Source organism: Panthera onca, chromosome B2 (genome assembly GCF_046562875.1).
Source record: "Panthera onca isolate mPanOnc1 chromosome B2, mPanOnc1 haplotype 2, whole genome shotgun sequence".
Lineage (NCBI taxonomy): Eukaryota > Metazoa > Chordata > Mammalia > Carnivora > Felidae > Panthera > Panthera onca.
Window position 1 is genome coordinate 148,420,371 of NC_138343.1, and position 23,422 is coordinate 148,443,792.

The following is a 23,422-nucleotide window of genomic DNA, read 5'->3' on the forward strand; positions in this document are numbered from 1 at the left end:
TCGACGATGGTCACCTCCGCCCCACGGGGTGGTCACAGCAAGAAGGGAGATGCCTGAAGCCACCACAGCACGTGAGCACGGACAGCTGGTGCCAGCCTCACCTTGGAGGTTGGTCACAGCACACGTGCATCCGTGTATTCTGCTACCGGAAAACAAAAAATACTCGGGAGCCCTTGTGTGTTACCTTTAGAGATGGTCACGTGCAGGCATTAAACATTCTGAGCATGTATTTCTGGGCTTTTTTGGGTAACCGAGTTTTGCTTCAACCCCGTCCTGTCTCTGTGTTTTCTCGTGGGGCCACTACCACTTGGAGGGCTGACTCGTGTTGTGGTGACTGTACAAACGTCACCAGCAGTGTGTCCACCACACATGGCCCTGGGCACGGACCCGACGCCGCCTTTCGTGAGAATATCCCGCAGATGTCCCTAGGAGGCAGAGGCGTGCCAATCCCCAGGAAGAAAGCAGTACGGGCGGGAGCCGGCCCAGGCCTCGGAGTCCTTGCCGCCTGGAAGGCTGCCACCGCCCGAGAGCAGAGTGACGGCTAACCGGTCGGTCTTCTCCTGACAAGGATCACCGGCGACCTGGATGCCCACTTGTGGGAAGTGTCCTTTCTGCTGCTGATAGACACTGGTCATTTTAAAGCAACCAAGAAGCTTGAAAACAACAAGAACAAAAACAGAGGAATTCTGCTCTGGAACGTACTTTCTCACATCGGTGTTGATCTGGGTGAGACCAGGACCCAGAGCCCCGCAGTGGAAAGCTTCACACCTTCTGGTCTCGCCCGTACCCTCCCTCCGACCCGCAAGCACTCGGCTCTGCACAGAGAAGGCAGACGGCTGGGAGCTTCAGACCCTCTGAGGGAGCCAGGGACAGGATCGGTGTCCCCTCCTGGTCCCTCGCTCCTTTCCCCAGGATGGTGAGCCTCCCTGCAACCCTAGGGCACCCAGTACTGCCCCCCCCCATGCAACTTCTGCATCGTCTGCATGGACCTTCATCCCATGTGTTCCTCTGTGTCCATCTGCAGGTTTCTTTTTAATGTATTCGTCTATTTTTGAGAGAGAGAGAGAGAGAGAGAGAGAGGGAATCCCAAGCAGGCTCCGTGCTGTCAGCACAGAGCCCGACGTGAGTCTTGAACCTACGAGCCATTGAGATCGTGACCTGAGCCGCCCAGACGCCCCTGCAGGTTTCTGTCTCAGGTCAGGAACACCTGCTGGAGAAGGGACCGTGCTGGCCCCTGCCCGCCTTCTCAGGTGTATGGGCAGGCCCACCGAGGCAGCCTGCGCAACTGTGTCATCAGGCCTCCTGCTCTCAGGTCTGCAGAGTCTGCACCACGATCCCCGAGGCTCTCGGGACAGCCGTCCCTTCAGAGGCGGGAAAGGCCCTTGCTCCCCAGTAGCACGTGAGACGGGCGGACGAGAATTCTTGCAAGGGACAAAAGAAAGAGGAAGATCCCAGGGGCGCCCGGGGGCGCAGTGGGTTGGGCGTCCGACTCTTGATCTCGGCTCGGGTCACGATGTCACAGTTTGTGGGTTCGGGCCCCACATCGGGCTCTGCAATGATGTTGCAGCCCCTGCTTGGGATTCTGTCACGGCTTCTCTGTGACCCTCCCCCGCGTGTGTGCGTGCTCTCTCTAAATAAGTAAAATTGAAACAAAACCTTTTTTAAAAGAGGAAGATCCCAAACCAGAACGCCAGCGGTGGCTGGCACCGGAGGGCGGCCGGAAGCCCCAGGCAGGTTCCAGCTGGCACTTTCCACACCCCGCGGTCTGGGGTTCTCACAAGCGACGTTACCTGCACGACTGGAACCTGGCGCTCTCACTTCGCTAAGCCGGTCCGGGCTCTCGTCGCTGGGTCCTCTCTCCCGACCCCCGCTCGGGTCAAGTGCGGAGCAACGGGCCTGAGGGGACCCCGGAGGCGGCGCCCCCTCGCCTCCAGAGGGGAAACGGGAGCACGGGTGAAAACGCTCCGCCCACGGTCTCGCGCCTTTAAAGAGAGTGACAGCGAGAAATGACTCGGATCCGCCTGCCGCTCTTTGCCACAGAAAGCGGTGCCGCCATCCGTGGGGAGAGGTGAGCGCTGTGGCCTCCCCCCACCCGGCCGACTCCCCGGAGCGGCTCCTGGGCCATGGGCTCCCCTGCTCGGGCGCCCGCAGAGCTGGGGACACGCGCCTGTCCGCTGTGGGCTGTCACCCGACGGCTCTCGGGGGCGCGGCTCGGCTCGCCATCAGCTACCCCACGGCCTGCTCCGGGTGCCACCCGTGGGTGCACTTTCTAACGCCGCCCGCGGGAAAGAGCGCGTCCTGAGTGACCGCCGGCGCCTTCCCGACACTGGCCGTCCGGCTCGCCGTCCCCCGGCCACCTTCCTCGTTTTCCAGGAGCGCCACTCTACGCACAACGCTCTTTCCAGGGACATTCTAGTTCTGCGGTTTTTTAGCCCAGCAAGATACTTAATCACACTCGTTTGACAAATATTTAAATCATTTATTGCCATTAAGTTCCAGCAGCTCAATATACACACTGCACGGAGATACACACTTTTTCAAAACATTGGCAATGAGATTGGAGTACGTGGCCAGCCGTCGGTCTCGTGGTCATTAGTTAAGAATTCTGAGTACTTAAATGCTAATAATTACAAACGATGTTCTCGTCGGTTTTTCATTAAGTAAATTCTAACAGGTACTATACATATTACCGCAGATAAAACCATCATCGGGAATTACTAAATTGATTGCATATTTTGAGCTACTCTTTATGAAGACAAGTAAAATATTCGGTACTTGTAAGGCAGCAGAGAGTTGGCTTCGGGACTCTCAGCTATTTCTAGAAAAACTGGTTAGTAAAAATAGTAGCCAGCCAGCCTGTTTTCCTTAGCGAGCCTATCGTGAGGCAGACTGACTCAGCAGCGGCATAGCTTCCCTTCCAACAGCTGGTTTTTCATCTTCCCTTGTTATGCCGATGCCTTTTTAGTCATCCTGGAAATAAACACAAAGAGAAATTCAGTTTGAGACAAATTTCACTGGGGCCTCCAAGAACTTGGATGACTTTGAGAAGACACCTTTACATTTATTAAAACCGAAAATTTTATGAAAACAGCAATACCCTACTTCCTGTTAATTTGCATGTTTTAATAAGCAAACCTGCAGTGCACTCACTGTTTTCAGTTCGGCAGCATATTTTTTTTTTTCAACAGCGTATTTTTGCTCAGAGTCCAGCTTCCCCCACAGCTAACGCATCATCTCTGCACACACTCACGCCCGGTGCCCCCGACGCCTCCAGATTTGAGTTTCGTTCTCCGTAATTTCTCAAAACGGAAGTGATGAGACCGGAAGGGGCTTACTCGTATTTGATAAGGCGACTCCCCTGAATGAGCTGGGCGACTTCGTTTGTGGCGTGGCAGGCGAAGAGAAGCCAGTTTCGAGGCTGCACCTTGTAGGCAAATCTCATGAACGTCAAGGAGTAACAGCAGAGAGCTGCCAGAAACATCAAAGCGAGGCAATGACTTACGGCTCAGCAGACCCCGAGCTGCGTGCTCGGAGGTCGGGGCTCAATCACCTTAATCGGAACAAGAATCTCTCCTGCTAAAACTCGTGGCAGATGAAGAAAGTCACTGCCTAAATGCTTCCGTGAATGGGAAGCTCATCCTACATTTTACTCTGCCGCTTGGTGCCTTACTTACTAAACACTCTAAGGACAGTCTGTTGGCTGCAGTGGCCAGTAGCTCTGACCACTTCCTGTCCCCCCAGAACTGTTTACGGCCCACCGTCCGGAAGAACTGCTACTTAATCCCGCAGCAATACCTTAAGGACAAGTAGCAGGGCTCCAGATAAACTTAAAGGCACTTCCTCCAAATAGAGGTTCAAGAGGACAGTTTTTAGTTGCGTGCCCATCTGAAAGGCACACAGGACCCCAACACTTTCTAGATAAATATTTCAAAACAACTCTGCTTTTTCCTCCCCACGGACAAGCAACGCCGTTCCAACGCCGTGTCGCTCTATAGGTCGCTTGCGAACAGCGGAGCGTGGGAGCCATGTTCCGCGTGATTCTATGCGTGAAGTCCCCCCAGCTGTTCCCAGTCGCATCCTTACCAAATGTCATCCGCCCACTGATAATCTCTGGAGACTTTTTCATGTCATTGATGGCAGCAATGGGAAGACCCCAGTTGGCTACAGGGCCCCAGAAGTGCTACAGAAATGAGAGGAGGGAAAGGGAAGAGGAAAAGGGTAAGGCGGGCGTGAACAGCTGCAGCCCTCCGTTAAGTGATAACGCAGATGATGGAAATGCGTGAGGACAGGTCTTCACCGCGTGTGCGTGGCCTGCAGGCCAGTTGACATCCGGGCCCTGACTGTTCAAGGATCAGCCCAGAAATGGGCCGCTCTTCAGAGGCGAGCCCAGAGGCAGAAAATATCTGGCAGCTTCCCACCAGGGAACCGAATGCCCCGCCCAGAGAACTTTCAATCCGATTAACTTCTCACCCCATGCCCTCCTGGCGCAACTTAAACCTCATTACAACTATCCTCCGCAAGGTAATGTTTAAATCTATCAGCCCCCCTCCCCCTTCAAATGCTCATTAAGAGATCTGTCACTATCTCTTACCATGCAGATCCTAAATTGGGTATTTTTTCTGAAGAAAGTACCCTAAGAGGGGAGAACCTGCTTTTCAGCTTGTGTGAACTAGATTAAGATCAGAGAGCCTGGAAATCCGCACTCAGAACTGCCAGATCCTAGGAAATTAAGGTTGGAAACTACTCTTGACGGCAAAGCCCCGCCTACGTGCCACGCTGTGACCGCGGCCGCCCCAGAACCAAGAAGTTGCCCGTGTTTAACAGCAGCGGCACCCAATTTGATAAAACTGGCTGCTGGCTTTTCCAGTACATTAAAAATTGTTTTATGAATGTGCAATTTTCAGCACTTTAAAATATGAAAGAAACCACACGTCATTGGCTAAACACCCTTCTTAGTTTTCAGAATATTAAGCAGTAATCTGTGCAGTGCTGCCCGCTGAAGCATTTAAGACAAATTCAGGCTGCTGAATCCGTTTCTGACACCGACCAGGAGTCATTAGAACCCAAACTCCCATAAGCAGCGGGAGACCAGGGAAATCCAAGAAAAATAGAGGAGAATGACACCTGGCCGGACAGGAGAGCATTCTGCAGGGCTTACTTCGCATGCTAGGTCTGAAACATCAGAGCTCCCGCGGGGCCGGGACGCTAGGCACTGACAGTCTACAACCGAGTCAGGACCCCGCAAGCTAGACACAGCAGGTGCAAACGATCTCTGGGGTTCTGGGCGGCTAACTAGTCCTCTTGTCTTTAGACCGGATGTTATCTGGGTGAGACACACCTCTAGAACCTTAACTTCAGTACCTGAATGACGGGTGGCCGCTGTCCCTTCTCTCCCCTCCATCCCAGACGCCTGGTGACGGAGGGCCCCCAGCCTTCCGTCTCCATCTTCCTCCCTTCTCCACCTGTCCTTTTCCTGGGAGTCCCTTCATTTTCCAGCTACCACCCCAGTGTCTTCCTTTCCTCCTTTCTTGACCAGGCCTTTCTCCACTTTGGTCTAGTTTCATCTTTTTCTAGTTAATCTTTCCACAGCTCCACACTGCGCGGTGGCCCAGTATCTACTTTATCACGCACAGCCTCCGGGCTGGAACAGCCTGCAGAGTTTGCCTAGGAGGGGCTTCCCCCACCGGGCACACAGGCGTCTTCCCTCACGGCTGGGGCCACGGACAAGACCGGGGCAGAAATCCCACACCCCCAGCAGCCCTGGGGTTGTCCGCACAAATGACGGGATTACAAATTCTGGTGCGAGGACTTAAGCGTGAGGCAGAGCGCTGCAAGTCGAAGGCTATCTACACACTCGATTATGAACACTGTTTCTTAAAAAGAACATGAAAGGTAAAAATAACTTGAATACTCGTTCACTAAGAGATCTAGCCTTGGAAAGTCAGTAACGCACCCTTCGCCTAGTACACGCCTCTAGGTGTCACTTCCCTGTTTGGAAATACGTGTTTGGCCCACGCCCGTCAGCTCAGCAGTCGAGGCACTGGTCCTGCCAGGGGTTAGCGCCCAGAGTGGACCAGGTCACCCAGGGGGACACCGGGAGAGCCACCAGGCACGGTGGCTGGATACGCTATCTCAAGCAAAGGCGGCCGGGCCTGCCGTCCATACCTCTGTTAGTGCAGAAAGTCTGCAAAAGCCTGAAATGAAGGAGAACAATTTTCTTACCGTACTATTTGGTGAGGAGTCACCAAGGCGCAGACAAGAGACATGGAAAAAAAAAAAGAGAGAGAGAGAGATCAGCTGCTTTGAAAGACGTCTGTTCCTCCAGGTTCCTGCGACCTCCCGCTTCGCTCCGGTTCCCGCAGCAGAGCCACAGGTGAGCAAGCACACTCTTCTCTCCCTGAGACGTGGGGTAATCCCAGCAACAGCGCTGACCTCCGTTTCACGACACGGTCTAACGCTGAAGCCTCAGAGCGAAGCTGTCCCGCAGAAACGTGACGCAAGTGACTAGCAGCAGCCACATGTTAATTTTAAGATTTCCAGAAGCCACGTTCACAAAAGTAAAACAAAAGAAGTCGATTTTATTAAGTTCATTCTGACGTACCGGAAATATCTTAATCTGAACACGTAATCGAGAGAAACTTATGAATGGGCTATTTTACAATCTTTTTTTGTACTAAGCTCCTGAGATCCGGTGCGTGTAGACATTCAGGGCACACCCCATTTGGACTGTGGCCACAGCGGAAGCGCTCACGGCCGTCAGGCTGGACGGCACAGGCTGAACGGGGGGCGTTTCTCTGGAAAGGACAAGCAGGAGAGAGACGCGGTGACGCACAGCTCCGGCAACGGCGAGCTCGCCGTTAGGAACAGGTTATCGCCAGAAGGAAAGCCCCTAAAGACAGGCAAGTAGTTTTACACTCTGTTCACTTCTAAAACTCTGAACGTCAAACAGCGCCCAGCATTTGCCACGCATTCAACAAGTCTTTGTTGAATGAATGAACAGTAAAAACTTTCCAGTGATTTTTTTTTTTCTGAACGTTAAACTCGGTACCATTTAAAATACGTCAAGGGCCACCTGGGTGGCTCAGTCAGTTGAACGTCCGACTTCGGCTCAGGTCATGATCTCACGGTTTGTGGGTTCGAGCCCCGTGTCAGGCTCTGTGCTGACAGCTGGGCCTGGAACCTGCTTCAGATCCTGTGTCTCCCTATATACGTATACACACACACACACACACACACACACACACACACAACACACAACACACACACACCTGTGTGTGTGTGTGTGTTGTGTGTGTGTGTGTGTATCCATCCATCCATCCACCTCTCTCAGGAAAGGGGGTAAATCTCTAGAATAAATCTGCACAGACCGTCACTGACTCAATCATTAAAGCACATGCCTTACACCTCAGAATTTACTTGTTCAATCTTAATTCATTCTTCTTAGCCAAAATTCAGGAGCAAGAATGAAGAAAGGAAAAACAAAAAGCAATTTCTTTTACTCCATCAAGAAGGTATATGAGAAAATTTTTAAAAATTAAAAAAAAAAAAGATAGGGGTGCCTGTCCAGTTCCAGTTGGTAGGGCACACGACTCTTGATCTCGGGTTGTGAGTTCAAGACCCACTTTGGAGATTAAAAAAAAAAAAAAGATAACAGAGATCCAGGAAGTTCTTGATTCAAGATCCTCATTAGGGTAAGAAAATCAGCCGGAGAAGAGACAGCAGGCACCAAAAAAAGAGTATCAGAACCCAGAGGATTCAACACGGCATAATAATAAAGAATAAATGGGTCACTTACTTTTGCCAAGCATGATACTATATTGTCAAACAGCTACCAAAGCACAAAAGATAAGTAATTGTCCAGGACCACGCAGCCAAAAATGACGGGCGCCAGGATTCTAACTCACTGTTCAAACTCATCACTTGGGTCTGACATTACCATAAATCACATCTGACGAAAGCTGTCAGTAATTACTTAATATTAAGACCCTACTTAGGGGTGCCTAAGATGCTTAGTTGGTTAAGCTTCTGACTTTGGCTCAGGTCATGATCTCACAGTCTGTGAGTTCGAGCCCCACATCGGGCCCTGTGCTGACAGCTCAGAGCCTGGAGCCTGCTTTGGATTCTGTGTCTCCCTCTCACTCTCTGCACCTCCTCTGCTCATGCTCTGTCTCTCTCTCCCTTAAAAATAAATAAAAACATTAAAAAAAAAAAAAGACCCTACTTAAACGTCTTCGTAATGCCTTTCATTTTTTTCCATTCTATATCCAATCAAAGTCCACACTCTTGCTACAGCTACAGCCTATTCCCTAACTTCTGTTGCTTGGTGCAAAAAAATGAACATTTTAAAATACACTTGGAAATCCACATTAGTAAGAAAGACATTTCAATCTTACTCATACAATGTGACAGACGGAATTTTATAATCTGTATGAAATAGGATTTTATATTTTTGCTGAAACACTCAACTGTGTTGTTAAAATAATTTTTATGGGGCGCCTGGGTGGCTCAGTTGGTTGAGCGTCTGACTTCAGCTCAGGTCGTATCTCGTAGTTCTTGAGTTCGAGCCCCGCCCTGGGCTCTGTGCTGTGAGCACGGAGCCTGCTTCAGATCCTCTGTCCCTTTCTCACTCTGCCTCTCCCCCACTTGCACTCTCTCTCAAAAATAAATACAACATTAAAAAAAAAAAATTCAGGAACAGCTTTAGTTTAGAAGACCTCTGTCTCCCCTCAGTAGGTCGTAAGGACCCAGATCTTCCGCTGGTAGGGAGTGCAAAGTCGGTAGAACAAGTCACTGCGGAGGTGAGGGTGTGCAGACCCTCATTTCCGATGGAAGAGAGAGGTGATGAGGTTTTCTTCCCTGGGCTTAATTCTCATTTGCAAAGCACAGCAGCTTGGGAGAACACACAGGGAGAGCTTTCCCCTGTAAGTTCTAGGGGGAGCAGGTTCTCTTTCTAGGAGAAAAAGCTCAAAGAAAGATCGCCTGGTGAGAGTTCTGATACCAGCCGTTCAGTGGCCCTCCACCCCCGGCTGTGGGGGGCATGCAACCCCACTGCTGCCAACAGCCGCAGCAGGGCAAACACAGCCAGCCTGGCATCTCGCTCCATCCAGTCAGTCCACAGAAGTCATTTCAGGTCAGGGTCACAGAGCTTCACAAGATTTTAACCTTTTCCAGACAGTATAGAGTGTTTCTGATCACACACACACACAGCGGAATATAAATTACAAATCGCATGGTGATTGGGAGTCTGAGTATTTATTTTCACATCCCTCATCCAGTTTAATGTTCCCAACAACCCAACCAGAAAGGGCATGATCATTAAACCCATTTCACAGGCAGGTAACCGAGGCCCACTGGGATTGGATTTGCTGGGGATCCCTTGAGTAGGAGCCACTCTTCCGTCTGCTGCCCCAGGAGACAGCACTCTTCCCCGGGCACTGCCACTCTCTTCCTCATTTAGTCAAGACTTAACTCAAAGTAACGCTGGAAAAAGTATACACACAGGAAACCACAAGAAGTTAATCTTAGGAAGAAAGGTTAAACCATTATCAAAATATTGAGTTAAAAAGTCCGGCTCTGGGAAACCTAACTGCTAGGAAAAAAAGACAGAAATAGAAAATAGTAAAAATAAGAATAGAAATAAGTAGAAAAGCAGGGCTCACTTCCTTGAAAATATATTTTAAAAGCATTTTTTTAATGTTTATTTTTGAGAGAGATAGAGCACGAGTAGGGGAGGGGCAGAGAGAGGGAGACAAAGAATCAAGAGCAGGCCCCAGGCTCTGAGCTGTCAGCACAGAGCCTGTTGTGGGGCTCGAACCCACGAACTGGGAGATCATGACCTGAGCTAAAGTTGGACGCTAAACTGACTGAGCCACCCAGGCGCCCCGAAAATAAATCTAACAAACTGTTCTTAGGTAATAGGACGTTACCTAAAAATCAGTATTTTTTCTTAAATGAATAAGGTGTGACCACTTTGTTCTCAGTTATTCCATACAATTTTATCCTTTGCTGTACCTAATGATCAGGAAGGCCCATTATCCAAAGCAGAAAACAGTAGGAAAAAGGGAACATCCCAAGAGAAACTTAACCGCAGGATTGAGAACTGACCCTCCCAGGACTACTTGCTCAGATTTCCGCAACACGTTCCTCTGATAAACCACCCTGCTCCACAGCACGAAACATCTGTCCTCATTGATCACCGTCCTACTTAAGTACAGAAACCTCCTAACGGAGAGCCGGGGGTGAAGCTTGTTTCCAAGTTCATCACAGGAGAGCCTGAATTGCACCTCTCACCCTGCTGCTCCGTAAAATTACGAGTAAACAGTGTTTGCAGAGTTCAGGACTTAAAAAGGAATTCTTTTCCCATTGGCAGAGGTTCAGTTGCCCTCGCGCTGTACCTTTTGGATGGTTACAGGACTCACTTGTCCTCAGTGGTCCTCACTTAGCCTCTTCAGCACGCTATTCACCATTGGAAAACAAAACGAAACAAAACGAAACAAAACAAGGGCGCCTTGGTGGCTCAGTCCGTCATGCGTGGGACTCTCGATTTCGGGGCAGGTCAGAATCTCAGGGTGGTGGGACTGAGCCCCAGGTCCAGCTGCTCACCCAGCGTGGAGCCTGCTTGGGATTCTCCCGCCCCCCCCCCCCCAAAACAAAACATAGCCCAACACCTAGGTTTTAAAATCACAAGACAGGAAAACCAAAACTAAAACTCCTAAATATTTAAAACTGTTTCGGGGGCACTAGATTGGCTCGGTGGGTAGCGCCTGCAACTCTTGACCTCAGGAGTTGTGAATTCAAGTCCCGCCTTGGGTGTAGAGATTACTTTAAAAAAAAATTAAACATCTCTAATATCTGGCTGATATGATATAATATAATATAATATAATATAATATAATATAATATAATAATATATAAAGCTCGTAAAGTTATACTAAATATTCGGAAATAAAAGCAACAGTCTCAAGACTCGAGATGGAAATAGAATGTAGAAAGTGTGTCTTGGGCCCTTTCACCCGCAAATGCCCTTCGTTTCTAACTGGAAAGGAAGAGTGAAGGGAAAATCGAGCAAGGAAAAGCATGTCCTTGGAGACGCGCTGCTTTACTTTGGCCGTCAGAATATTCGTGCATAAAAATATTTGAGGTTGGATTCCCTTCCCCGCTCAGACTGAAAGTCCTCCGAAGCCGGAAAACGGAAAGGCGCGCGGGGCCCGGCACAAGTGATCGCGGGGACTCCAGGAGGGGCGATCGCGCGCACCTGCGGCGCACCTGCAGCAGCGCCCGCGTCCTGGACGCGCGCACGCTCTCCCGGCGCCTCCCGCCGGCCCCTCCCAGCCCCACACCTGGGCGCCCAGCTGCCCCGCAGGTGCCGTGAGGCGACATCCGGCCAGGAAACCGCGCCAAGGGCCAGGGTCCTCGGCGCTGCCCGGAGCCCGCCCCGCTGCCCCCCACCCCCACCCCCGCTGGCCCCGCCGCCCGGCCCCCGCGCCCTCGTGGCCCCGCGTCCCGGGCGGCGTCAACCCCGACCTCCGGGAGCCCTCGGGGGTTCCGGAGGTCTGGCCCGGGGGACTCGTCACCTCATGAGGTAGTCCCGAAAGTCCTTGCTCCGGACATAGTCCGCCGCTTTCCGCACCAGCGCGCCCGCCATGGCCGTGCCCGACACCAGACACCCCGCAGTGCCCCGGCCGCCGCTCCTCGGAGCCCAATGACACCCAGTCCAGCGAACAGCGGGAACGCCGCCCCCGCCCCCGGGGCCCGCGTCACGACAGCCGGCTCCGCCTTACGGCCGCGCCGCGCCGCCGGGCGCTCGGCCTATGGGAGGGCGCAGGGCGGGAGGCGGCGGCGCGGATTGGCTGGGACCTGCTGCCGTAAAACGGCCGGGGCCAGCCGGGGATTGGCTGGCGCTGGCTCAGCCCCGGCCGCCGCAGTCCTCTGGCGCGGAGGTAGCGGTCGGTGGGGGCAGCCCTAGGGTCTGTGTCGCCGTACCCGCAAGGGCACCTTGGCCGGGCCGGGGTGCGCCCGGAGTGCCCGCGTGGGCGGCCCGGGTGCGCTCTGGGTACGCCCTGTCGGGGAGGCGGGACAGGAGGGTTCGGTCGTTCGGGTCTCTTTTTTAATTGTCCCCCCTCCCCCGCTTTTTTATTTGCTGGTTTGAGATGGGGGGAAGGGCAGAGAGAGAGGGAGACAGATGATCCAAAGCAGGCTCTGTGCTGCCTGCGCAGAGAACGGCCGGGAGCCTGACGCGGGGCTAGAACTCAAGGACCCGAGAACATGACCTGACGCGGAATGGGTTGCTTAACCGACTGAGCTCACCATGCCTTTTGGTGAAGGTGTAGGGGACGGGCGGCAGGCAGTCCCTGGTAGGAGCCTAGATTGGATGTCAACACTGCTGTGGGCGGTTGGTGGCGTGGATTGACGTTGGCTATGGACACGCCCTTTGGCCCCGCCGGCCCTTCTCCAGCGGTTCCCCCCCCCCCCCCCCCGACAGGCAAGCTGGTGCAATTTCAGATGCATTATTTTTAATATGTCCACCCACAGGGAGGGTTAGATCACGCTGCGTCCATTCCACTGAATCATGTAAGCAGCTCGGAAGGGGAAGGGTGCTCTGTGTGTGCCGGTATGGAAAGGGCTCTAAAATGTGTAAGAAAAATCAAGGGGCAGAATCGTGTGTAATGTGTGCTACTCATTTGTGCATGGGGACAGAGAAAATCTGTAAGTTTGTTTCCAAAGTTGAAAGGGACGTGTTAGCAGGGACTGCCTCAGAAGATGTCCAAGTGCAGAGGGCTGGAGAGAAACTGCCTTTTCACCGTATACTTTTTTTTATTCCTATTGAAATTTGTACAGGAAACATACGCTATCGAAAATAAACATCAGGGGCGCTGGGTGGCTCAGTCGGGGAACCTCCGACTCTTGATTTCTGTGCTGACAGTGCAGAGCCTGCTTGGGAATCTTTCTCCTTCTCTCTCTCTCTCTGCCCCTTCCCGGCTCACTCTCTCTCTCAAAAAAAAAAAAAAAAAAAAAAAAAAAAAAAAAAAAAATCTTTTTAAATGGCATTAAAAAAATGCCTTTGAGAAGTAAAATAGCAGGCCTTTGAATCAGATTCATTTTCTGTTCAGGGTCTCCGTGGGTCACACCTGACCTTGATCTTGTTTGAAAGTTGTCTGAATAGGCAGCACTGCCATCCCAGAATAACACAGGAAGGTCGGTTATGTTCAGCTGGTGGTTCAAAGTGAAGGAATAAATGAATGAGCTGAGAAAAAACAAGAGGGTTGATTATTAATAGCGCTATGATTATTAGCGCCAAAAAGAAAACCGCAGGCCCAAGGTGGAGTCACTTGCCTCCAGTCCTGCAAACCAAGACTTAATTGCAGTTTCAAACTTTCCGGGAGTGGAATTTGAAGCCAGCCAATCTGGAATTTTCTGGCCAGTATCAGTGAGGTAATAGGTTACCTGGGCCCTTTCCAGTCCACCCCTGCCCCCAAAGGAGATGACCTAATGTGCGTGGTAAGACCCCTTGCCCTTCCCAAGGTGACCTTGACTGAAAGCATCTTTTCTTTTGCAAGTAACTTCTTGCTTCCCTCTTTTCTATAAAAACGTTCCTGCCGGGAGCCGATCCGTCCAGCCTTCCTGATGGCACAGCCCGGGTGGTTGGCGGAAGGGCAACGCACGGCGCCCCTCCGAATGGGTAGCTACTGGTATCCCTCCTGTTACTCATCACGGCCATCCCCATGGTCCAACTGGCATTGATGATTCAAAATAAACCCATGGGGCAAACTCGGGGATGATCCCCAGGACAAAAAAGCAACCTTTTATGCAGCTGGTGCCATCCCCGCTTGCCCGTCCCCTAAAGGAAAGATAGCCCCATATGTTTCCCAGCCAGGGAGGGGGGCAAATGGGTTCGAGAGCCCCACTCCGGCCACAAAGGAATGTATCTATGGATACAAGTTACTCCAACCCCTAGGCCCACTCGGCCCCCAGGAGGCATCCCAGATGGTAACTGGACCTGGTGGGTTAAGGTACAGAATGGTCCATTAGTTCCCAGGTATACATTGTCTCTCTGGGAGCGCATAAGGCGTGGGTTCCCAGGGCCCTCCTGGCTCCCTCCTGGCACCCAGACCAAAGCGAATACTTTTGTTCCTTGTACCGCAAATTGTTCAAAGGAACAATTGAACAATTAAGAAGTCCTGTCCCTGTCAATGTTCCACTTGAGGTGTTGAGAGCTGGATGGCCTTTCATGAAAATAGCAAAGCAAATGCTTTATAAACTATAAGTAAACGTAGATACATAACGAAAGTAGCATGAAGAAATTAATCAATAAGCAAAGGGGAGGAGTGAATGTTACAAAGAAATAACCATGAGGTTCCTTAATGGGTGATGACACAAAGGAGCATTTTTAGAATTAGGTAAAGCCAAGAAACATAGATGATGCACGCCACAAGGGATAATGCATATAATGCCACGCCTGCCACAATAAAGTGGCCTGTCTAACACACTGCTGTTGTCTGTGTGCATTTGTTATTTTTGCTGACGCCGTTCATCCTTCGGGATCCCCTGGACCTGTTGGGGCTGGACTCCGGCACCTTCCATTTTGGACAACTCCTTGGAGCACGTCTCTCCTGGCCGGACGGAATGCTGCCCAATTCACGAATCGCTTAATAAAGCCAAGTAGCTCTTTAAATTTTACCTCTTGAGTTTTGTTTTTTAATGCTCGCCACCGTGTGTTAACCGCTAGGCACTTTTCCTACATTAGTTCTTACGACCCAGAGGGGTGGGAGCAGCGTAAAGAAACTGAATGGCTTCTTGAATAAAACCGAGGTGCTTCTGCAGGGTTCGTGGGAAGGGTCCCTCCCCAATACCCAGTGTGAGAAGAGGCTCCTGGTTCTCAAAATGGCTCAGTCTTATCTCCTAGTATTTTCTTTTCCTCAGGAGCGGTGGATCAGAAGAATCCTCTGCAGATTCCTAGACCCCCCGCAAGCTTAGAGCTTCAGGAGATCTGGAGGGGAGCCTCTGAAAGCTTGTCAGTGACAGCGCGTGGAGAAACACGACTGAGGGCTCCTGTCCCCAGTTCCTGGTGTCCCCACCAGGCCAGCTTCTGAACATTCTGCTTGCCACAGTTGGGCCACACTTGGATCTTCGAGGCTTCTGTTAAGTTCCCACTGCGTGGAAGGTAGGAGCTAGAGGATTTAATTAAAGGAATATATAAAAGGAATAACGCTCTGCTAAGCAGCAGCTTCCCCGAGATCTGAATCTGGCTCTCTTTCTCTAAGAGCCGTGCTTTCTTTATTTCATGTTGCCACAATTAGGACTTCTTCCATGTAAATACGTATCTTTCCTACTTCAAATATGGAGCAGGTAATATGGTCTAATGTATAAGAGGACACAGCAGGAGGCAAGAGACCCAGCTACATTACTTCCTAAAATTCTAGAAAGGCCTAGAAACCTCACCCGGTCCCTACATGGACAGAGTATGGAAAGGTAAAAATGCAAACATCGCTGGCTTGAGTCCCAGGTTTCCGGAAGAGGCTGCAAAGGCCTAGCATCGAGCCAGAACCTCATATGCCCAGAGTTCTCAAAGTCCAGAAATGACGGGCACACACAGGGCTTCCCTGTTGACTATGAGGAACAGGAACTGTGAGCTCAGACAGATTGAAGTCAGAGGAGGGGGGAAGCTGGCCCTTAGTTACACCGCACCTGTGTGGGCCGGTGTTGTGTAGGCAGTCCATATACACCGTATCCAGGGCGGTGCCTGTGTGGGTAGGGGGGTCCTCAGTGGGCGTCCTGTGGAGGGTTTCCTGGCAGGCAGGTCTGTGATGCCTCACACGGTACAAGCAATCTTCTCTATGGCAGTAAACTTGCCATGTTTTTTTCACTTATCAAAATAACAAAAAAAAAAAAAAAAAGGAAAAGAGGACACGATCATTCTGCTTATGAACTAACACACTTAATTACACAGGTTTTCTTCTGGAAATGGGGATAATGAGGACCATGTTGTCCATCGGGGACAGCTATTGTGATGACAAGAGGCAATTTCCGAGGAGTACTTGGGGGGTGAGTACGTGTTTTATAAACATAGATGTGTGACCGGGCTCCTGGGTGGCTCAGTCGGTCAGACCCCTGACTCTTGATTTCGGCTCAGGTCACGGTCTCAGTTCATGGGATCGAGCCCCATGGTGGGTTCTGCGCTGACAGCACAGAGCCTGCTTGGGATTTTCTCTCATCCCTAAGGACTGTTGGTGGGGGGACCCCTCAAGGTAAGGGAAGGCAACCTGGCTGTATGCGTACGTAACATGCCTCACGACCCTGTGACACGAGGCCACCTAATCAGACCGCGTGACTGGGTGTTACCATGTATGGGAGACAGGCAAGAAAAACATTTATAAAAGACTACACCTCACTGCACTCGGGGCTCAGCTTTTCCAGTGCGAACCCAACAGAGCGTTGCCGGCACAAAGTTCCTTCCTGGAAAGAAACGCTTCGGTGTCTCGACTCTGTGCGAACCTCGGTTCTCGTTCCACTCTTTCTCTGCCCCCGCCCTGTGCGCACTGTCTCTGTCGCTCTCTAAATAAACGTTAAAAAAAAAAAAAAAATTTTTTTAACGTTTATTTATTTTTGAGACAGAGAGAGACAGAGCATGAACGGGGGAGGGTCAGAGACAGAGGGAGACACAGAATCCGAAACAGGCTCCAGGCTCTGAGCTGTCGGCACAGAGCCCGATGCGGGGCTCGAACTCACGGACTGCGAGATCATGACCTGAGCCGAAGTCGGACGCTTAACCGACTGAGCCACCCAGGCGCCCCTCTCTAAATAAACGTAAAACACACACACACACACACACACACACACACACACACACACACACATTCAAAACATAGATGTGTTGTTACGTCCTGCTGCCCATCTACTGCAGCCCAACACCTGCCTTACATGGATTCCAGCTAGGTAGCACACATTAGTTTGATTGCTTTAGTAATTTAAAGAATGCAGTAAATGAGTAAGCCAAGAAACTCGGGAGTTCAGTGAGAACCGGGGACACTCAGAGGCCAGTGCACCATCTGGAATATGGATGTGTACTTTCTTGCCTCCCTAGCTCTTCAGGTCCTACCTGTAATCAATCCATTGTGCTGCCCCCAAGGCTTGAATACTTCGAGATCAGCAGCCCCTGCCCCACGCACTTTTCTCCTGGGTCACTGTTCTCATACTGATGAGGGAGCGTGGGGCAAGCTGAGGGCAGAGGACAGACTAACAGCACCCAGCGCCTCAGGTGGGATGTATGTGTGATGTTCCTCGGACTCTCCTGGCTGCCCGAGAGCAGGGGAAAGGAAAGAAAGCAAATGTCTGACTGATGGAGATCATCGTCATACAGGACAGGGGGCTCCTTCAGTTTACGGAGAACTTAGTAAACTGCAAGAAAGAGGCAATCTAGGGGCGCCTGGGGGGCTCGGTCGGTTGAGGGTCCAACTTAGGCTCAGGTCATGATCTCGCAGTTCGTGGGTTCGAGCCCCGCGTCGGGCTCTGTGCTGACAGCTCAGAGCCTGGAGCCTGCTTCAGATTCTGTGTCTCCCTCTCTTTGCCCCTTCCCCGCTCATGCTCTGTCCCTCTCTGTCTCTCAAAAATGAATAAACGTTAAAAAAAATTTTTTTTTTAAAAAGAGGCAATCTTATCCACAGAAACCTACAGACTCCATTTCCTGAAGCCCTAATATCACCCTCACCAAGATGTAAGGGGGTTTAACTGCTGGCCATGGTGGTGTGGGAAAGAAAGGCAAATGAAAAATTAAATTCCCTTACTGCCTACAGCCCAGCTACAAGTCCTTGAAACAGGCAGAGTGACCTTCCTCTAGGAGCTCAGCTGGCTCGTTGATAACGTTGCTGGGGGGCAAAAGGGAATCTTGGCTTAACCTTAGCCTGACCCCCAGGATCCCATGAGTCTACTTTAACTAACATATAAAAACTCATTTTGGAAACCTCCTTTATCTCAACTCCCCCAGGATACATGCCGGCAATCATACTCCAAGCTTATGGCCCCTGGTATACATCTGAAGGGTCTCATGACTGAGGTTTTACTAAACGGTAATAAATGGTGTTTTCAAGGTCCTGGAAACCTTGGTTCCAAAATGCCTTAGAGACTTACTCTGTCCCTAACCCCCTCCCAACTTGAGGGTATATCATGAGTCACTCACCACAACCCCAGTGCAGCTCTTTCTGCCCACGGGTCCTGTCCCTGTGCTTTAACAAAATCACCTTTTTGCAGCAAAGACATCTTCAAGAATTCTTCCTTGGCCGTCGGCTCCGGACCCCACCATCACCCCAAAGCCCCATCAGTACTGTTCCTCCAGAAGTCACAAAGAAATGGCTTCACGGGCAAGGAATCTTCATTTTGCTTGGCAGTTCAGGAGTTTCCTAGGCATAAACGGTAAAGGATATGGTTTATGATAAAGGATAAAGACATAAAGGATAAAGGAAATAGAGGCATCACTAGTTTGCATTCTGTACTGAAATTGGAGCCACAACCCTCACTAAACACTAGACTAGACACTAAACCCAACCCCTGCAAGGCGAGAGGGAACTGGGTAATCACAGGATGCCAAACTGTCACCCACGGATCGCCCACTGCTGGTCACAGGGAAGAAGAGGCCGGCACGCTTTGTGAGTATAGACAGCTTTCTCCTACCGTGGTGTTCTTAGGGGCTTCAGGGGAAAAATGAAGCCGGTGGAGGGCAGGGGCTCCTGGGCCAATGGAGGGCAGGGTTTCCTGGGCCAAAGGCATTTAGGAAACGTGTGAATCCGACAAGGTTAATTTTTTTCTGCAGCTCTTTTGAGAGCCTTTATGAAGCTCATGTGAACTGTGATGGCATAAAAGTTAATCCATGGAGCAGTTACCAAATGTCCTTAACCAGAGAGCCCTTTGGAAGGAGCATCTCGTGGGACTGGCGGTCTAGGGGCTCCAGGCCCTGTGCCCGGCCGCCAGGGTGTGCCATGGAAGAAACCAGACCTGCCAGTCAGGTGAACAAATCCTGCCACTTTTTATTTAGCTGCCTGCATTTGGCAAGTTTTTAAAACTGCCTAGGCCTCGGTTTTTAATCTATAAATGGAGCCAATATCGCACCAGATATGCAGTTGAGTTTCTGTGCCTACCTGCGAGCCCCCTTCTGCTGCTGCTCTGTTTTCTAATCAGTGAGGGGCTGTGAATGTTGGAGAAAGGTGGGGGGGGGGGGATCTCAACTTCTCTCATACAATGGTTTGGCTCTGAGTGTGGTGAAAACACCCTGTGGGGACAAGTTGCTCTGGGAAAAAGGACTGAGGCTGCCTCCCCTTTGACCTCACGCTTCCCTGTTGGTTCTTCCTTCCAGCTGGTCTCTTGGCTTGGGGCGAGGGCCCTTGAGGGCAAAGCATCTCCTGGTGGAACCGAAACTACCCCTTCGAGCATCAGGACCGAGCTGAGCCAGCAGGACCAGCCGGGATCACTGGGAGACAAGCTGCCTTTGACCTTCACTGCCCACCTGCACAGACCCACCTCTGCCCCACGTTCTCCTCGAATACACCTGCAAGTATCTTCGGCACTTTGGAGACGGTCTTTGAGACGCCAGTCCGCCGTCTTCCGGAGCTGGCCTCCCTGAAATCAGTCCCTTTCCTGTTTCTCCATGACTCCTTTCCCTGCCTTTGGGTTTTGCCAGCAGCGAGTGGGCAGACCTGGTGTGTTTGGGGCCCTGGGCCCCGGCTACAGCCACATCCACAGAAGGGGTAGCTCACGTGACTGACTGCAGACAGTCCTTCTTCTCTGTGCAGCAGGACGGAGCGGCCACGGGATGAGCTCTTGGGCGGTGACGGCAGCAGCCTGCAAAGCCCCCTGGTCTGCTCCGAAGCTGGCCGAGACTCTACCTTTTGTGTTGATAGAAAAGGAAGCCGTGGGGAGGGCCTCCCAGTGACTAAACCCAGGACAATCTGAGTATCAGAAAGAACAAAGCCTGACTGCAGGACCCTTAAGGGAAAACCAAAGGATGTAAAGGAAGACCACAGAATGGGAGAAATTGTTGCAAGTCATATATCTGATAAGGAACTATTTATTTTATTTATTTTATTTATTTTTTAATTATTTTAACGTTTATTTATTTTTGAGACAGAGAGAGACAGAGCATGAACGGGGGAGGGTCAGAGAGAGAGAGGGAGACACAGAATCTGAAACAGGCTCCAGGATCTGAGCCGTCAGCACAGAGCCCGACGCGGGGCTCGAACTCATGGACCGCGAGATCATGACCTGAGCCGAAGTCGGACGCTTAACCGACTGAGCCACCCAGGCGCCCCATAAGGAACTATTTAAAGAATAACTTACAACCTAGTAATACAAAGACAGCCCAATTAAGTAACAAGCAAAGGACCGAATAGAGGTTTCTCCAAAGAAGACACACAAATGGCCAATAAGCTCACGAAACTTATTAGCCATCAGGGAAATGATAAAACCACCATGAGACCCCCCTTCACACTCTCCAGAAAGGCCACAGTCAAGAGAGTGGAACACAACAGGTGTCGGGCAGGATGTACAGGGACGGGAACCCCCACTCGCGGCCGCTAGGAGCGCAAAGTGGCTTGACTGCTTTGGAAAACAGCCCGGCCGTCTTCCCGGGGTGAAACACGGGGTTGCCACATGACTCAGCCACCCCACCCCCAGATACACACCCAAGAGAACTGAAAACATATGTCCACACAGCACTTGTGTGCTCATAGCACACAAATGCTCATAGCAGCATTGTAAATAACAGCCGAAGAGTGAAATCAACCCAAATATTGGGTCAACTGAGGAACAGATAAATAAACTGTAGAGTGGCCATGCGATGGATTATTACTCAGCAGTAAAACGAAATGAAGTCCTGGCACGTGCTACAACATGGATAGATCTAGCAAGCACAGTGCTTATGAAGGAGCCAGGCACCCGGACCGCACGCAGTATGAGGCCACGTATATGATGTGCACAGAGTGGGCTCATCCCGGGAGACAGGAAACAGACTAGCGGCCGCCTGGGGCTGCGAGGCTTGGGGCAGGGCCATGCACTCTTCTTCCGGGTGGAAACCATCCAATATTGGTCGTACAGATGGCGGGATAATTCTGTGAATGTGCTAAAAACCACTGAATTGTACATTTAAAGGCGGGCATTGCATATGCGAGTCGCATCCCGGTAAAGTTATGTTAAAAAACTTAGCAACAAACAAAAACCTTAAAAAAGGCACAGAAAGAAAAGCCAACAAAATAAAAACCTGAAACTCCTTTGCCATAATTCGTGCACCAACTCTTCCGGTAACTAAAGGGAAAGAAGCGTTTACCCATATGAACTACTTCAGACAGGCCTAGTGACCGAGGAGAGCTCTTGTCCTCAGAAGGAGTTCGGCTAATAGATACGGAAGAGTGGTGGAACGCAAAGAACACCAGTTTGCAATCCCGACTGCAGTGACGGATTCAGACAGAAGGCAGCACAGAACTCTAGTCATTTGGTAAATAAACGGGAGCCAGATCTTCCCAGGGACTGTTCGCTGTGTGAAAGGGGAAATGCAAATTTACAAGGAGGGATCCAGGAGATTCCACTTAGCGTCACCATCAGAAGGACTGTGACTTTCTGCCTCCCGGTGTGATGCTTCAAGTAAACAGCTGGTGAGGGGTCCACCCACATCTGGAACCTGAATCCCATCAAGCCTGGGAATGCAAGGATTAAGGCATGTAATCCAGGGACACTCTCAGGAAGTAATCAAACATGTCTAGCAGGTGCAACATGCAATAGGACAGCCGGCAATGGAATCCCTCTCCCACGAGACCCCGGTGTGAGGAAAAAGGAACTCGAAATATCACCGGAGCCACACGCAGGACTTGAAGTTTTTAGTGACTACATTCAAGCTGTAAAGGAAATAGGTGGGGTTAATTTTAGTGATATAGTCCGGCCAAATATCCAAAATATGATTTCAATGTGTAATCAGTATAAAATTATTATTGAAGTATTTTATTTTCATATGAAGTCCTCAAAATCTGGTGAGTATTTTACACTTATGATTCATTTCAATTCAGATGGTAAGTTTTCTTTTTTTAATTTTTTTTAGTAATCTCTATACCCAATGTGGGGCTTGAACTCAAGAGCCTGAGATCAATAGCCACGCACTCCTCTGACGAAGCCAGCCAGGCGCTCCCCAGATGCTAAATTTTCATTAGCAATATTTAATACATTTTTTTTTAAATGTTTATTTATTTTTGAGAGAGAGAGACACAGAGTGTGAGCAGGGGAGGGGCAGAGAGAGAGGGAGACACAGAATCAGAAGCAGGTGCAAAGCTCTGAGCTGTCGGCACAGAGCCCAACTCGGGGCTCAAACTCACAAACCGTGAGATCGTGACCTGAGCCGAAGTCGGACGCTCAACCGACTGAGCCCCCTGGGTGCCTCTTCATTAGCAATATTTGATCTGTATTTAAATTTCATAGAATTCATAGTTTAAAAATTATATTTACATAACCAAGTTATTTCAGGCATATGGAAAAAGTTTCCAAAACTGAATCAAGTAACCCCTAAAATAATTTTCCTTTAACATTTGGGTTCGCACTGGCAATACTGGTTAATCTTTTTTAGGAGAATTTACTTTGAAGCAAAAGCATATCAGTTGCAAAATACATCAGCTCAATGTAGGTGAACCGGCCTCCTCCCGCTTCAACTCAGTTGTGTTAGCACTGAATTCAAAGGTTCCTTACTGTGTAAACTGAGAAGCAGCCCCTCAGCTCTGGGGGTAGTGTTTGCAGTTAATTCATACAATGCTGTAAATTCGTGCTGTTAACACGTTCTGCCTATTTATTCACATTAGAAAAATTTGTAAAATCAGCATATGGATTTGTGTTCCAAAGATTTGGATTGCAGATACATTTCCCTACCTGCCTAGCAAGGTCACCAATAAGCTCTCTTTCCCCTTTTTTCCCCTCAAAGATTTTACTTTTCAGCAATCTCTACACCCGACGTCGGACAGGAACTTACTACCCTGGGATCCCCGATGTCAGACCCAAACTCACTACCCTGAGATCAAGAGCCACCCGCTCTGCCGACTGAGCCAGCCAGTTGCCCCCGAAAAGCTCTTAAATGGTGTTGTTAAGCTTCACGTTGAGCTCTTCTATGCACACTGATATTAATGAGAAAACATAAATCCCACTCCATTTGTTGTCTTTGATTATTGAGTATTTGGCGAGAGAATCTTAAGCAGGTTCTATGCTCAGCATGGAGCCGGATGCAAGGCTCGATCCCACGACCCTGGGATCGTGACCTGAGCCCAAACCAAGAGTCAGATGCCCAACCGACTCAGATGCCCAGGGGTCCGTCCCTCGAGAAATTCTTGGACTGCAGGTAAAGGACTCTTTCCTGACTCAGCCAACAAGCACTGGCAGACATCATTCTGTTCCTTGTCCTTTGTTTCTT

At 50.4% G+C, this 23,422-nt stretch overlaps 1 protein-coding gene and 1 long non-coding RNA gene across 2 annotated transcripts; one reads left to right on the top strand and one right to left on the bottom strand.

Annotated features, from left to right (window-relative positions):
* Window positions 1-2,458: 2,458 nt before the first annotated feature.
* MPC1 (mitochondrial pyruvate carrier 1) lies at window positions 2,459-11,762 on the bottom strand. Its single transcript, XM_060617072.3, has 5 exons — window positions 11,574-11,762; window positions 6,166-6,226; window positions 4,084-4,180; window positions 3,336-3,468; window positions 2,459-2,970 (listed from the first exon to the last, which is right to left on the bottom strand). Exons 1-5 carry the CDS (start codon window positions 11,642-11,644, stop codon window positions 2,946-2,948), a joined length of 387 nt encoding a protein of 128 aa, XP_060473055.1. The 5' UTR covers window positions 11,645-11,762; the 3' UTR covers window positions 2,459-2,945.
* A 1,254-nt stretch (window positions 11,763-13,016) lies between these two features.
* Window positions 13,017-20,049, top strand: LOC132667839 (uncharacterized). The gene is made up of 3 exons (XR_009605398.3): window positions 13,017-15,160; window positions 15,947-16,041; window positions 18,244-20,049. It is a non-coding gene; the product is annotated as an uncharacterized LOC132667839 (long non-coding RNA).
* The last annotated feature ends 3,373 nt before the right edge of the window (window positions 20,050-23,422 follow it).